The sequence below is a fragment of the Cylas formicarius genome, unplaced genomic scaffold (assembly GCF_029955315.1).
Source record: "Cylas formicarius isolate icCylForm1 unplaced genomic scaffold, icCylForm1.1 PGA_scaffold_2__14_contigs__length_35257938, whole genome shotgun sequence".
NCBI lineage: Eukaryota > Metazoa > Arthropoda > Insecta > Coleoptera > Brentidae > Cylas > Cylas formicarius.
Window position 1 is genome coordinate 34,750,036 of NW_026844319.1, and position 16,175 is coordinate 34,766,210.

A 16,175-nucleotide genomic window follows, 5' to 3' on the forward strand; every position below is an offset into this window, starting at 1 on the left:
GGTGTTTCTGTCTAGTGGATGTGGGAGCGTTAAGCATTGGCAATATTAGCTCGTGATGCATCTCACCACGTGAGCAACAAAACGAACAAAAATGTTTTAGAAATAAGGGTTCTTCCGGAAAATCTCTTTGTGGAAATAAGGTTTTCTTCAAGTAATATGTGTGGGAAAAGTACTCTTTCAAGATCTGGAATGGTATTTTGGATATTTGGAATTCTTTCAATTCAATTAATATTTAAATTGCAAATGACACAATGAGTTAAGGGTGCTTTAGTAAAAATTAAAATTTAACCTACAAATATTAATACACACAATAAATTTCATCGAAATAATTTTCTGAACCAATTATTTGAGGGTGCATAGTGGAGTGTTTGTTCCAAATATGATCTTTGACGATATCGTAATCGACGGAAACATGTATCAGTACACATTCTTAACGCATTGTTATATTTGATATTATTATATACTTATTTTGATACTATTGATAAAATAATGATATTAAATAGTAAAACGCGCAGAGCGGAAACGTGTATATCACAGTTGCAGTTCATTGATATTTAAGAAGACAATATTAAGAAAATAATTTAAAATCAAATAAGTATTGTTGTATATTAATGCATATATACTGTGTAAAATAAATAATGATCTCTATTGACCTATTTTTGTTAGTACATATCTGTTTCGTATCTACCAAATAGAACTCATACCAACTAATACGATTTGGAAAATAAGCAATTAATATGGTTATAAGACCTTGTTCTTGTGTTTCTATGATATAGCGTATTGTAACTATATATTTTCTAGGAAAAGTAACCAAACGTCGAGTGTTCGTTGACAATGTTTTCACAGTAAACACTCCAACCTCCAACTTGTGCAATGTGACAACTTTCGTCAGCTGAACTGTAGTATTTTAAGAGTTAGGTGAAAATAACAGTAGACCAGAAACAAATATGTGTTTATATTTTTTTTTATTAATTGTAATTTTGCCCTGTATCTTTCATCTCGACGTTTTAGGTTTAATTAATCACATGTGACAGGAATAGAGGGCTAAAAAGCAATGACCTGAAACTGGCATGCTGCCCTGCGCCAGGCAACTAACAAGCCTAGCACAGTTCAGATTTTATAGAAGCATTCAGAAATGAGAATAAAACGAATGAAAATATAGTATTTTTGCGTAGTATATATATTTTAAACAATGTATAGTACGCTAAGTTTTAATTTCAGGGTTAGTAAAAAGTACCTGAATGTTTAACTATCTGCGAAACTGTCAGAGCTGGAACGATAAAATTCAAGACTAACCGGGTATAATATGATACTTGACCCATTCCATATTGTTTAAAGGTTTTCCCGGTCTTTTTAGTTTTAAAAAAATGTCTTTGAGTCAGACCTCGATAAAACGATTGAGGGTCGGGGGATAGATAGACTTTTAACCGGTTACCGGGACGGGAACCGCGCTCCCGGCCCGATCAGCGGCGAGCCACGCCCCCACCGCCGCGCCCTACGACTACCCCGGTCAGTGGAGGCGCAGTTTTTTCACGCGACGCATCCGTATATGTTACAGACGCAAAAAGAAATGCATACGATACATGGAGTCGGGCGAGAGCAACGACGGTAACCAGTCGGACGACAATCTAGGAAGTTGCGGGAGCATGGGGGACGCTCACACGCCTCCCGACGACGACGCCGAGAGTCTTAACCAGTCGATGTCGAGTCCCGGCGGCTTATCGGCGTTCAGCAGCCTGACGAGTCCCGGCGGCATGGTACTGCCCAGTCCGTCGACGAGCGTCGCCAGTCCGTCGGTGAGCGTCGCCAGTCCGTACATGCTCCAGAGCCCGCTCACTCCCCACCACCACCATCACCACGACGGTTATGACGCGGCGGCGAAACTGACGCCGCACCATCATCAGCAGCCGCCACCTCCGCCGCCTCCGCCGCCGCCGCCGCCGCCCCGCAATCCAGTCGGGACCAACCCCCACGACATAAACAATCCGTTGAGCGTGAACCAATTGACCGGACAGTGCGTGGTGAGGAACGATCCCGCGGATACGAACGGCAAAGAAACGTCGACGCGGTCCATCATCAGTGTTACGTAGCGTAGGACGGGCGCGCAAGCCACCTGTGATCATCGTCGATACGTTTGCGCGTAGTGACCGCCGCCGCCGCCGCGAGAGGGCGCCGAGAGTTCGTCTTTTGTTTTGTTTTTTTTTTACTACTGCGTAACATAAATGTCATTTGCCAAAATCACCTCTATATATACGATTTATATATATCTATATATATATATATTATATATATATATACATAGTAAATACCCTATTTTATATATTTTTTAGAGTATACGTTCAAGGGCGGCGCGAATGTGGTCGCGCGGCCGGGAAACGAGAACTGTGTTGTACAAAAATTATTAATTAATCGATTGAATCGTTAATCGCATTGTTAATTAATTTAATTAAGTGGTTATTTGCAGGATGAACTCGTTTTCTCGGAAAAAATAATAATACAACCTCAAAACAGCTCGGTAGTCCGTGGTAACATTTTCCATTTCCGTCACGTTGTGCATAGAGTCAAGATCCTTTTTTTTTTATGTTAATATTTCGTAGACACCGTAAGACTAACCACGGTATAGTATCTTGCAAGTTTGATCTTTTAACGGGACCAGGAGTTTCAAAATGTAAGAGCTTTTTCAAATAATACTTATTTGGCTTCATAAAAAATGTAGTCAGTTAAAATAATATTGGAAGTCATGTGTTTAAAGATCGAGACAAAGTAATATAGTCTTGGAAAGTTGTCCTTTTATAGGGACTAGGAAACTTTTTGAAATAACGGTTATTCAGTTTTTAAAAGAATTATGGTCTTTTGAAGTATTATCGAAAGTAAAGTTCCTGTTGTAAAAGTTCCAGGGAAAATAAAATGAAATGTAGGAAGTTTGTTCTTTTATAGAGTCCAGGGATTCAAAAAACCAAGAGATTTTTCAAATAATGCTTAGTTGGTGTCATAGAAAATATGGTCAGTTAAGGTAATATCAAAAGCATAGTTCAAAAGAAAGTAATATCAAATGACTTGGAGGTTCGTTCTTTTAAGGGGACTAGGAATTCAAAAAAACTTTTTCAAATAATGGAAAATAATACGAAATTTGATTTCGATTGAAAAACATCTTTTTAATATGTAGCCATTTTGTGCCCCATTTTGGTTTTTCGATTTTCCATCATATTCTTTTAAAAAAAGCCATATTTCTGTGTTGCTTGAAAAATGTGCTTAGTTCGTTGAGTTTTAAACGTGTTTAAAACTTCAACTTGAAGCAGTTTTTACGTATAACAAAAATATTTTTTTTTTAATGTGAAGGTAGTATTATAAAACAAATTTGAAATCAAAATTTGAATATTTGGAACTATTGTTTCTAAGCATTTCAAATTCTTGTCGTTAATATTTTAGTTTTATTTTACTCTTACCACCTCTTTTTTTATCAAAACTATTTATGATTGGAAATAATCGAAACGATTTTTTGAACTACGTACTTTTTTTACTTTTCTAAAAGCTGTAAAAAATTTGTTTTTGCATATTTTGAGCAGCTATTTTTTTTTCAAACAAATTTTCCCAGGTTACGTTAATTACCTTGTAAAATCAACGTAATCTGCGAACAACGCGGAAAACGTATTTTCGAAAATGCGAGGCATTTTCCAAAATAAATTTCTGATTTTTAAATGCAAAAATGTTGCCACGGACCCGTGCTCGCGACATCATTCGCGTCGGTCCGTTTTTTGCTATTAATTTGGAAGAATTAATGTTCCTTGTGCCACCAGAGTTTACGTTATTCACATTTTGTACCTACGTGACAATTTGGTTTCTCCGTATAGCACGACTAAGAGAGAAAACGACCCCTTTGACTAAAACCCGAATACTTTTCTCATTGATTAGTCTTAAATTGTTACACAAACCTGTAATTACATTGTACATAGACAAATGTTATATACATAATATGATAATATTATGGTTTTTCGTGAGGCGTAGTGTTTGACTTTTTGGAAATTTTATTTGTTAACTTTTTTTTATATCTATGTGCGAACGTTCGCGTTATACCTTTCGTTTTAAATTACGTTTGTTTCTTTCCGGTCGTTCTCCCTCGCGAGTTTTTTTACATTTTTTCAGGCGTTTTCAGTTTTATTTCGTTTACTGTAAAAAAAAAAAAGAATGATGTGATATTTTATATACTATGAACGTTTTGGTTTAGCGTCCTTCCTCAGGATTACTGCATTTACGCGTTCGTGGCCCCCCACCGGACGCCCCCCCGGTGTATCTACGAAAAAAATCGGAGAGTCGCTTGCCCAGAGGGTTTCATTTTTGTGCAATATTGTGCGCCGGGGCGGTCGCGGGGCGGGGGCGGATCGTTTCCGAGTGTTTTCTCAATCCGCCCCGGGGCGGGAAAAAAACGAACATAAAAATACTACCGTGCCATATTACAATTCGGGAGGCGGGGAGGGGGGGACGTAGAATTTAGGAAACCATCGCTAAATAAACGACTGCCTAGGTTTTAAACGGTTAATTTTAAGTTTTTCCCTTCGATTTTTCCATAAGTGCAATGTAAAGAAAATAGAAATACGTTTTTTTTTTTTTTTTGCGATCACGATACGCGGGACGAGCCGCAACGGCCATGTTTGGTTCTCGCGGTCCGCACACCCCCGTGCGTTTCGAGCGGGGGGCGTTGTGAATGCCCCCTCCCGGCGACGATGTACTTGACATGTAGGTTAATTGAAATATATATGTATAAATAAAATTAGAATCTACTATCTAGGAAGTTAATATCTTTGTAAGTAGCATCTGTTCGTAACATCGTATAGGTTAGGATCATTCAATACAATAAAAAACATCAAAATCTGGACTTTATTTTTTTCCTGATTCGGAGGAGGTTTGTCCGCATCATACAGCTAATGAACTTCTGTCGCACTTAACGCCTTGCGGGTTGTTAAAATATCTGGTCGAATTCTAATTACGTTCGACATCGTCTCGCAGCCAAGGATGTTATATGGTGCCTCTGTGTCTGTACTGCACTATTTGTGATAGTGCGATCTGCGTCGGACCAAAGTGTGGGCTCGTCAGTATCGATTTCAGAAATTTGACAAAAAAAAACATTGAGAAATAATTCCTAAAAAGTTGATAACATGTTCTAAAATCGATATTTGTTCGTTGTTTTACAATTGTTACAATGACTCGTCTAATTTTTTTAGCAAATAATATTTGCAAATGTTAAGTATTTTCTTCACTGATTTAGTTGGCCATGCGACTTGGGCCATTTGGCCAGCTTACAAATATTGGTAAAGATAATTCAAAATTCCTAATGGGCGCCTTCCTAAAAAGCATCCTTCAGGTTAGTTAACTTATTCGTACAAAGGTTAACGATTCGCGTTCGTCACGGACCAACCCATTTACTGACCCTCGGCGACAAAAATTGTTTTTAACTGAAAAACCACGAAACCGCCCTACATTTATATCATCAAAATGACGCGAACTGTTCACGGAGATCCGACACGCAACAATTTATGCGAAAACAGATTTTAAACGTCGAAAAACCCGGATACTGTAGGCAGCGGACAAGGATCGACCTGTCTCGTGCGATGTCACCCAGAGAATAGAATTTGTGTGTAGTTATTTTTGAAGGACGGCCATATTGGTTTCCCCATTTTGAGTTTTCGAGAATTAATACCGAATTCTCACTACGTTAAACATAAAAGGCTCATTTACAATCAATCTGTGCAAGGAATATTTTTTTATATATTGCCAAAGTTTTTGTATCTGGTTACAGTGTGCGGCGTTCCACAAACAACATGACCGCTGACATTTGGTGAATTCGTCAGGTTTCAGATGTTAAGTGCGTGGTAATCGCTTAAAAGGAAAATGGTGCGAAGTGCATTTTAACTTTAGATGTGCATACGGAAAAATACGACTCTTGCAACGGGTTAAAACTTATAGATCCGTACTCCCTTTATGAAGTTTCGACCCAGAACGCTGCCTTTGGATTAATATTATTTTAGGTAGGAGTGGGTGGTATTGACAAAAAAAAATCACACTCTGTATTGTAAGACACGCTGCTGCATTACGAAAGGATTAAATTAAAAATATGTTTGCTACAGCACTTATGGGGTTGTATTTTCTAATTGAAGCAATTTGTCTTGGATTGATTCAAGAGTTTTGTGTCTTTCTATTTTCTATTATTTATAATTTCCCGATAAAGTAAATGCAACCTACCCCTACCCCTTACTCACGAGACGAAATTGAATATACCTTACACGTGGTCTACGTAAAGGCCGCACCCTTAATTATAGTCCAAATTGTACGATAACACAACAAATGGAGGTACTATATAACAGCCTTATTTATTTCCACGAGGCCTTTATGTGGTCAAGATAGAATATCAGATAAAGTAAGTTCCTTTGATCTAATTTGCGAGTAACCAAAATTCAAAATTATCACTAGAATAATAACAGAATTGGTTTTAAAATTTTTCTGTTTCGAAGATTATTTTTCAGATAAAGATCACAATCAAAGACAGAAACAAATGCTTGTTTTAAGATAGGTAACCTGTATCAATTCGTGCTTATTTCCATTATTATTATCCCTTAGATTGGATTTTCTCCCAAAGTTTCTAAGTGAACTTTTAATAGCTCAATGTTAAACTGCCGGAAAAGCCTTGTATTTTGTTGTTTCGCATTCGCCATTTTATTCTGGAAATCATTCCCTCCTATATTCCCCAGTGTTGTAAAGATTTGGTTTAAGGCTATACTCTTATTTATGGATAAAGGCATCACCCAAGGCGAATGACTAACAAGGAAAAAATAAATTAGGTTAGGTAATCCACTAAAGGGCGCAGCTAAAAGAAGAGCTATGCATTTTCCCCCTCCTCTCTTTAACAGCGGCTCTCTGGTACTCAAACTTGGACCATGCTGTTAATCTGTGGGGACTTTCCTCCATTTTTGACTGAACCATGTAGATGCATAGCAAATAAAAACTATTTTTTGTTGAAATCACAGAAGGCCCGGATAAAATAAAAACAAATGTTTCCATACTGTTTATATTAAAATTTTACACTGATTCAAGCTAAGAATTACGTTTATAATACACGAAATGTACAAAAAATGGGAGTATGCGCGAACTCGGCTCACGATTTCAACGCTTTGAAAAACAAAATGATCGCTGCCGTTGCGGGGGCACCATCGCGTATATAAAGTATGGCACAGACAAGAAGGGCGCGCGGGCCTACCCTTGAGGCGAACACAAATAAATAAACTCTTTAGCGTGCGCGGCGACGGGCGAAAACGAATACCTTAACCTACAATCACATACTATCCGCGACAAAAGCGCACCACCTCGTATTTCCCCCCCGCCAGGCCCGCCCGTCGTTTTTTCTTTAGCCGTATCCTCAAAAAAAAAAAAAAGCGGCTAGCCTAATCGTCCTTTAACATACTCAGCGGATTCTTTTTGCCCGTCCTGACGGACATATTGGCCGAGCTAGATCCCGACGCTGCACCTGGAACAAGAGCAAACGTTGAAGCCTCAACGACGATAATGAATAATGAACAACAATAATGAAGTAATCCAATAACACTAAAGTCAGAAAAGTGTTTCTACATATAGAGGATAAGCGAATTTGAGATGGCGCTGTACATAACCTAAAACATAACATCACGAATCGAATGTCGTGTCAAAACACAACAGACTATAAAAAATTTTAATATAGGTCAACAGATTTGAGAGCCCATACTTCGACCGTTTACTTGTATGTTATTTGTACGTTTATTTGTACTGTAATAAATTCGAGCATAACTTGAAAGGAGCTACAACAATTCACGTAAGCAGCTAGAATCAAATGATGTTAAAAAACATCCAATTGTCAAAACTGTTTCATCATTCAGAAATGTTTAATCATCAACCATTATTATTTATTGTTTAATATAAATCCAGTAAAATAAACAATAAACGCAGCATAAAGCTTCAAAAAAGAAGTCTTTTTCCTCATTCTATTCCTATTGGAACAAATAACGGTGCTTAAAAGGTATCAGACGCTACACTGCATCCTTAACATACAGGGTGCTCTACCGGCATCCTCCTATAGCTCCTAAAAATTTGAAGTTATAACGAAGTCGCCGCTAGATGGCACACAATCACTCAAGTTTACACAGTTTGTAAGACTGTTTCAGTGGCGCAGCGATTTCTGCTGAATTTAGATAATTATTTCCCTCTCGTTTAAAAGGCAACAGACCCGAAAATTATTTACGACTTTTCCGAGTTGAAAATTATAACTCAAGCACTATTAGGAGCTTTCCTGTGAATATGATAGTCACCATTTTTCCTTTTATTTTGTCGTAGTGGAATGTTCCACAATCCTAAAATGGCTGCTTAAAAAAATTAATAAACGTTCATGCTTCGAACTCCCAACTACTTTTTTGTGTGTTAAATCTCTTAAAACTAATCAAAACTATAGGTATTATACTAGTTCGAAAAATAACATTTTTTTTACTTCAGAAAAGCAACCTTTCATTATATATTTAACGGAATGCAAGGTGTTACAAAAATGTAGATCAATTCTTTTGGCTAAAATAATGAGACTTTCCTTACGCCATTTCGCATTTGAACGTTTTGCTTTCAATATGTTTCAAAGTTAAATTGGGTTAATAATTTATGTATTCCTAAAACTTAAGATTTTTCAAGCATTGTTTCATTATCCTGTAACGCAACCAACCGAAGGTTGCAAAGATATAAATTCGAGTTAACACACACTCGCATCAGTGAACGTATCTCATTAAAGAAACTTCAAACAAAAAAAGAGACAAACAAGCAACTTTGAACTTTTTATTAAACATCACACAAAAAATATGTTTCGATAAGTGTGTGACATGCAGCAATTGAAAACTAAGCGTCCAAATGAAAAGTTCAGATTTTCACGAAATTATATATTTTGACATGACAATTTCGTGAAAATTTGAACTTTTAGTTCTTATTTATTTTGATAAATGGATTTTCATCAATGAAAGCCACCTCGGTTCAATTTTCCAAATGAAAAGTTATTTTTGCAACACACTGTATGTATATTGTCGCTAACCACCTCACTAATGTGAGGCTTTGATCTCTTTAATTACACGAAACTGACCTTGCTGAATATTAAGACAGTCCAACCACTCGGTCATACTAATCAGCCTATCTTTGTTGCTATCACAGTACCGCGGCAGCTTCTTGCCGCACTTTTTCAGACCCTTCACTCCCCCGACCATGTCCTTGAACGCCTTCCACTCGCTCTTCTCGAGCATCTTGTTCTTGTTTTTGTCGAACACGACGAAACTCCACGTGGCCGCCTGCTCCTCCTTGGTCTGGATCCAAGCTGCAACGGCAAGACACTCTTAGTGAACAGAGGATCGCGAACGTAACCACGCCCCTTACCCAACGACGTGAAGGTGCTGTTCGCGCTCACCATCTCAGACATTTTCGTATGCAGGAAGTGGATGAGTTCGCGCAGGAACACTAACTTTTTCTCATCGGGACACCCCTTCATCGCCCTATTGGTCACCTTGTGCAGGTCGCAGTTGGGGGTGCCATTTTTTACCGAAGTGCCCGGTATGTTTTTGCCGGTGTCTTCGTCGACGCACCAACAGTACCCGGCAGACTTGTAGCACTGCACCTGAAAACATATACCAATATGCTCACTTTTGACAGCATGTTAAGAAGGTATGTTAATTTTTCGTTCGTTTTGTTGCCAAAATATGCTCAGATCGCATAAAATTTTCTAAATTCATTTAAATTTAGTATATTAAGATAGCTGTTAGTAAGTAATCCTGACCAAGGCAAATTATTCCCTGTCTAATTTTTGCTAAGATTGTGGATATTATTGTGCGACTAAGTCGGTTTTGATCGGGGTACGAAATATGCAGCCCATTAAAATTAAATTCAACAGTAATCTATCCAACCGGCAACAGGATACAGTATTTTCGAAACGAACAGTTCTGGAAACTTAAAAAAACAAAAATTGCTAAGGTCAGTGTGCTAAGAACGATATCAACATAATCACTGCACATAGACCGGAACATATGTTAAAAAAATAATTTCTGTTTCGTCAAAATCCGTTTTTTGCTTATTTAAACTCCTAATCCCCAAGTTGCTTTATTCAAATTTTGACGAAATATCCCCTTTGTGATTATACGTTAGTGGTATCAACATAATCACTGCACATAAACCGGAACATATGTAAAAAAAATAATTTCTGTTTCGTCAACATCCGTTTTTTGCTTATTTCAACCCCTAATCCCCAAGTTGCTTTATTCAAATTTTGACGAAATATCCCCTTTGTGATTATACGTTAGTGGTATCAACATAATCACTGCACATAAACCGGAACATATGTAAAAAAAATTATTTCTGTTTCGTCAAAATCCGTTTTTTGCTTATTTCAACCCCTAATCCCCAAGTTGCTTTATTCAAATTTTGACGAAATATCCCCTTTGTGATTATACGTTAGTGGTATCAACATAATCACTGCACATAAACCGGAACATATGTAAAAAAAATAATTTCTGTTTCGTCAACATCCGTTTTTTGCTTATTTCAACCCCTAATCCCCAAGTTGCTTTATTCAAATTTTGACGAAATATCCCCTTTGTGATTATACGTTAGTGGTATCAACATAATCACTGCACATAAACCGGAACATATGTAAAAAAAATAATTTTTGTTTCGTCAACATCCGTTTTTTGCTTATTTCAACCCCTAATCCCCAAGTTGCTTTATTCAAATTTTGATGAAATATCCCCTTTGTGATTATACGTCAGTGGTATCAACATAATCACTGCACATAGACCGGAACATATGTAAAAAAAATAATTTCTGTTTCGTCAAAATCCGTTTTTTGCTTATTTCAACCCCTAATCCCCAAGTTGCTTTATTCAAATTTTGATGAAATATCCCCTTTGTGATTATACGTTAGTGGTATCAACATAATCACTGCACATAGACCGGAACATATGTAAAAAAAATAATTTCTGTTTCGTCAAAATCCGTTTTTTGCTTATTTCAACCCCTAATCCCCAAGTTGCTTTATTCAAATTTTGATGAAATATCCCCTTTGTGATTATACGTTAGTGGTATCAACATAATCACTGCACATAGACCGGAACATATGTAAAAAAAATAATTTCTGTTTCGTCAAAATCCGTTTTTTGCTTATTTCAACCCCTAATCCCCAAGTTGCTTTATTCAAATTTTGATGAAATATCCCCTTTGTGATTATACGTTAGTGGTATCAACATAATCACTGCACATAGATCGGAACATATGTAAAAAAATAATTTCTATTTCGTCAAAATCCGTGTTTTGCTTATTTCAACCCCCAATCCCCAAGTTGCTTCATTCAAATTTTGATGAAATATCCCTTTTATGATCATACGTTAGTGGTATCAACATAATCACTGCACATAGACCGGAACGTATGTAAAAAAAATAATTTCTGTTTCGTCAAAAACCGTTTTTTGCTTATTTCAACCCCTAATCCCCAAGTTGCTTTATTTAAATTTTGACGAAAAATCCCTTATGTGATTATACGTTAGTGGTATCGACATAATCGCTGTACATAGACCGGGACATACCTAAAAAAATGAATTCGTTTCCTCAAAATCCGTTTTTTTCTTATTTCAACCCCCAATCCCCAAGTTGCTTTATTCAAATTTTGATGAAATAGCCTTTTTGTGATTATCCGTTATTGGTATCAACGCAATGGCTACACACGGACCGGAACTTATGTAAAAAAAATATTTTCTATTTTTTGAAAAACAGTTTCCAGTAAAAGATGACTCTGATCAACCCATCTTTTTTTTACATTTTCGACTGTTTTTTGGACATTGCTATGAAACACGATAAATGTCCGAGAATTGAAGCCATCCACTTAAAATTTGACAGATGTATAGAGCTTAGCTCCGTAACGAAGCCTATTGAAACTGGGGGGCCTGGGGGGTCGGGAAGTATTTTTAAAAATTTAAAAACTGCACTTGTAAGGTATCGAGAAAAAAATCACTTCTTCAAGACGGTATATGATATCGAAAAAATTCTTTAATTCTTAATGATTTTTTAAAAATGTACAGGGTACGTCGGTAATTTACAAAAAACCGAAAATTGAGCGCCCTTAATAACTAGAAGGCTGCGATTCTGTTGTCAATTTCTTGGACAGCTAAAACTTTTATATTTAAGGTTTTCACATATTGTACAGGGTGTTCGGAATATTCTGTGCTATATTCTAAAACATCATAGATGTCTCAAATATGTAGTCATCGACTTCAAATTTGGCAAGGAAGTAAAAGTCCGTACGCGCATCTAAACATGATTTTTTCGATTATACACAGGGTTTTTCAATTATGGACCAAAATCTAAAAGGCCGCGAAAGCTGTACTTTTTGGGAATAAATTATTAACCTCAAATCAAAATCAAAATAAAAAATATGGTCAATAGGCCGCATCAAGAGTAACAACTTTTGTATTTATGGCTTACAACATTTATCAAAGTTTGCCATGACTTTGAAGTTCGGCGGGACGTAAAAGATGGTTTATACAGGATTTATGGGGGGGGGGGGGTATAAAAAGCTGCTTCGCGTGACGCTCTACGAACTTGCCCCGCCCACCGACGATTTTTGAAACGCATCTTGCTTATTCCATGACCGAAGCTCACCTTTTGGTATCTGCCGTCGGCCGTACACTCCGGAATATAGTTCGAGCTATCGCCCTCTGCCAGCGCGGCCTTTTTGTCCGTGTGGCAGTTGGACGGATCGTCCTCTACCACGAACGAGTCACTATCCGGATAGCTCTGACTGTCGTCCATAGACGTCACGCCGTTGAATGCTAAAACGGGTTTTTTACAATCAATCGCGAACTTTATGAATTGGTTCGAAAATAATGACGCTTTAAACAAGGACCACACGAAAGTTTAAATTATTAAAAAAATAAAGAATTTAGCTTCACTAAACGCCCGTTCTGTACATCTGTCACGTCGGACGTCACTTAAGCTACGTTGACACGTTTTATTTTGCGTATAAAAAAAGTAAACAGATAAAGTCTTAACTTAAATGCAAACACAACTTTTTCAATGCACAAAATTGCTTCTTCTGTCAAAAGGTACATAAATATGTTATGCTAAAGAACAAAAATTGATCTTCTGTTTTTCTCCTTAATCTCTCCTTCATCTGTTCAATATTCTATGCTATGAGAACCTACATTTAGAACAACAAACGTTTAAACATAACAAATACATGTTTTAATGACAGGTTTTGTAGGTATTATAATAATGCCCGCTCGGAGAGTAAGATAAAGTTTAAAACCATCCTGCCTTCAATACTCACTGTGAGGTGGCCCCAAATTCGAGCTATAGGAATCGACGTAGTCCTCCTCTTCGTCCTCCCCCCCATCCAACGCCGCGTCTATCCTGCCATCTGGGTTCAGTGACAAAAACACACGCAAAGAAACTATTTAAGTTCAAAACAAAGTACGCGGGCTGTATAGGGTACGTGGTTGATTACTACGCACTACACACTACTGAAAAAACTAAATGCGTTTGAGAGATCGTAGAAACAGAGCGGTCAAAAATACACAACATAACAGCCAATACGCGGACAATTACCAATGACCATTCGATCTAATCACATGCTTTTTGATATCCGATTTAACCGTGATGATTGTCAGTGCTTCTCTATTTTTATGTTAAGTTTTCTTTTGATTTCACATTTTTTTATGGATAATCCTGATTTCATCAATAGAAATTCTAGGTTAGGTTACGTATGGTTGGAAACACTGATATATAATTTTAATCGAGGAGTGACGTTTGACCGAAGCATAGCCTGCTTTGACGTCACCGGATGACGTCAGTGCTTCCCGCAACGTGCGTGAATTTAATTGTGGTGTTTAGACCAGTACGACAACAACTTTTTAATAACGAAACTAGAAACAAAAGCCTATACACAAACACGGACGACAAATGTGCACGTTTTTATTGGATTTTTCGATTACAAAATAGAAAAATCGACATAGTCGACAAAATTTTTTGGTAAAACTCAGAAAATAGATTTCGTTTTAATAAAACTGTCTGGCGATAAGACGTGGAAGCTTTATCTTTCATGTTATGGAATTTATTATTATATTTTAACTGTAGAATCCTGAGCAAAAATATTAAAAGTGTTTAATCAGTACGAGGTCACATTTTATTCAAGAGATTTGGGTTATTTTCAGCTAGAATTCTACATTTTATTATTTAATTAGGAAAATGAATTATGTATTTTTTTGAGCTCAAAAAAGTAAAAAATTGGCTTATTATCGTACGATCTTTTCGAAGGAGTTGCAGAGAGAGTAATGCATTAATCCTTAAAATATCGGAAAAGGGTGCGCGTGATGGCTCGTCTTCTCGGTCCTCTAATAAGACCTGTTTGTTATTTTGACATTAAATGGAGAGTTTCCATTAATTTACGGCAAATTGGGAGACGTGGGTTCACGCGGGACAATGGACCGGAAAAATTTATTTCATTAAGCGGGCTCCGTTTAACACCTACGCGGAAGCCGGAAGATCTGTATAGACACGCACGGCAATAAATAAGTCCCAGAAAATTGTCCCCTGCCTTTTAAACACTTAAAAAGCGGGCGACTGGTAATTTTAAATTCTTAAAAACTGCCGACGCTGCATAAATATACAGGGTGTTGTATATGTATACAGTGGTGTTGGGTGTTGGATGGCATAAGTTTTTGTGGTTTTTCGGTGTCGCAATGTTGCCGCTTGTATCGGAAAGTACCAACAACATTGATTTTTTAAATTTTTAAATAGGACAACCTGTATATTGATCAATTTTTCTCATCGGCATCACTTTCTGATGCTTTATTTATTTTCCACATTTTGGGCCTAAAACAGACCTAATTTGTTTATTGCTAGGTTAATTAAACATCTATAAAGTTGACATTTTAGCTACAATTTGCCCATTGTTCTGGTATTGGAGCCCTGGAACGTAGAGGGTGTTTATGAAATCAAGATTTTATCGTCTCATACAAAATTCGCAAAAACTAGTTTTTTTTTCAAATCGTTTTCGATCGTTTGTCAAGGGATCTTCCGTTGCAGTTTAACGGCCTTAACTCATGCATTTCAGCCGATTAAAATGGAACGAAACGCTTTTTTTTTTACTAAAAAAAATAGTTTCTTTACGACATTTTTAATACTAAAAAGATTACTTACTTCACTTACAAAAACAGGATTTCTATTTGCTTTCAGAAAAAATTTCAATAAAAAGAATTTTCGTTTGAAAAATCGAGTTGTAGCTTTAAAGAGATTTTAGGCCGACATTTTGAAGGAATTTCTTGCAGCGTATGAAAACGTGGGACAAAAAATAATATCAACGCATCAATACCGACTACATGCCACAACAAGCAGAGCTAGCTACAGCAAAAGATTTAGGGGCGTGTCTTTGGAACTTCGCACCCGAGGTAATCATTAAAATAAAGAATTGTAATAGATCAAATAAGTAAATAAATAAGTAAATTAAGGACTAAATGCCCCTTCATTCTATCCTCGATAAAATGGCAAAGGCTCCGTAGAGCTTAATTATGTTGCTGCGGATCACGGAAATATTTTCGAAAATCCATTTATCTATTCCAAACATGTAGCAGTTTAGGATTTTGGCGAACGTAGACTACACAGTATGAAAAGCAGTTTTTCTTCATTCATATCGTTCAAAAATACCCCCCCCTGCTCACCGAGGTGGTATCGAGTTTTCAAAGACACCGCCCTCCATGCAAAACCGCAGGCCCAAAACCGATATAATTTCATACCCAAAGGAGACCCGACAAGTTGATATATAGGCAACATGAAAATTTTTATTGTTAAAACCTGGCACACGCAATTTCTACATGTATTTCTATATTTATTATTTCGCAAAAATATTGCAACGTGTTTACCGCCGAATTCAACGGCCATTTTCACGTACAAAATAATTTGGAACTTGTGCGGGACATTAACCTCAATGAAAATCAATGGAATAAAAAAAAATATATAAAAAATAAATACTAATAAAGAAAAACCAATTTGCGATAAGAAAATTTTTGACTTATTCGTAGAGTAGATCTACAAACTCGTAAAGAAACTTCTAATTATTCCATAACAGATAGATAAATATTACTCTTCTG

The 16,175-nt window shown here is 36.8% G+C and overlaps 2 protein-coding genes across 8 annotated transcripts in view; one reads left to right on the forward strand and one right to left on the reverse strand.

Annotated features, from left to right (window-relative positions):
• The window catches only part of LOC132698714 (protein pangolin, isoforms A/H/I/S), a 252,278-nt gene extending 245,325 nt beyond the window's left edge, over nucleotides 1–6,953 (forward strand). For all 5 annotated transcript variants that reach the window (XM_060664920.1, XM_060664916.1, XM_060664919.1 and 2 more), the window contains one exon: nucleotides 1,559–6,953. In XM_060664920.1, coding sequence (XP_060520903.1) covers nucleotides 1,559–2,090 — 532 coding nt within the window. In that variant the 3' untranslated portion in view covers nucleotides 2,091–6,953. The remainder of the gene's footprint in view (nucleotides 1–1,558) is intronic.
• Nucleotides 6,954–7,059: 106 nt separating this feature from the next.
• LOC132698715 (SPARC-related modular calcium-binding protein 2) overlaps nucleotides 7,060–16,175 on the reverse strand; it is a 34,436-nt gene continuing 25,320 nt past the window's right edge. The window contains exons 4-8 of one of the 3 annotated variants that reach the window (XM_060664921.1): nucleotides 13,358–13,480; nucleotides 12,691–12,860; nucleotides 9,424–9,661; nucleotides 9,137–9,364; nucleotides 7,060–7,516 (exon numbers count right to left, since the gene is read on the reverse strand). In XM_060664921.1, the coding sequence (XP_060520904.1) occupies nucleotides 7,434–7,516; nucleotides 9,137–9,364; nucleotides 9,424–9,661; nucleotides 12,691–12,860; nucleotides 13,358–13,480 (842 nt within the window). In that variant the 3' untranslated portion in view covers nucleotides 7,060–7,433. The remainder of the gene's footprint in view (nucleotides 7,517–9,136; nucleotides 9,365–9,423; nucleotides 9,662–12,690; nucleotides 12,861–13,357; nucleotides 13,481–16,175) is intronic. The other 2 variants (XM_060664922.1, XM_060664923.1) reach the window with 2 other exon arrangements.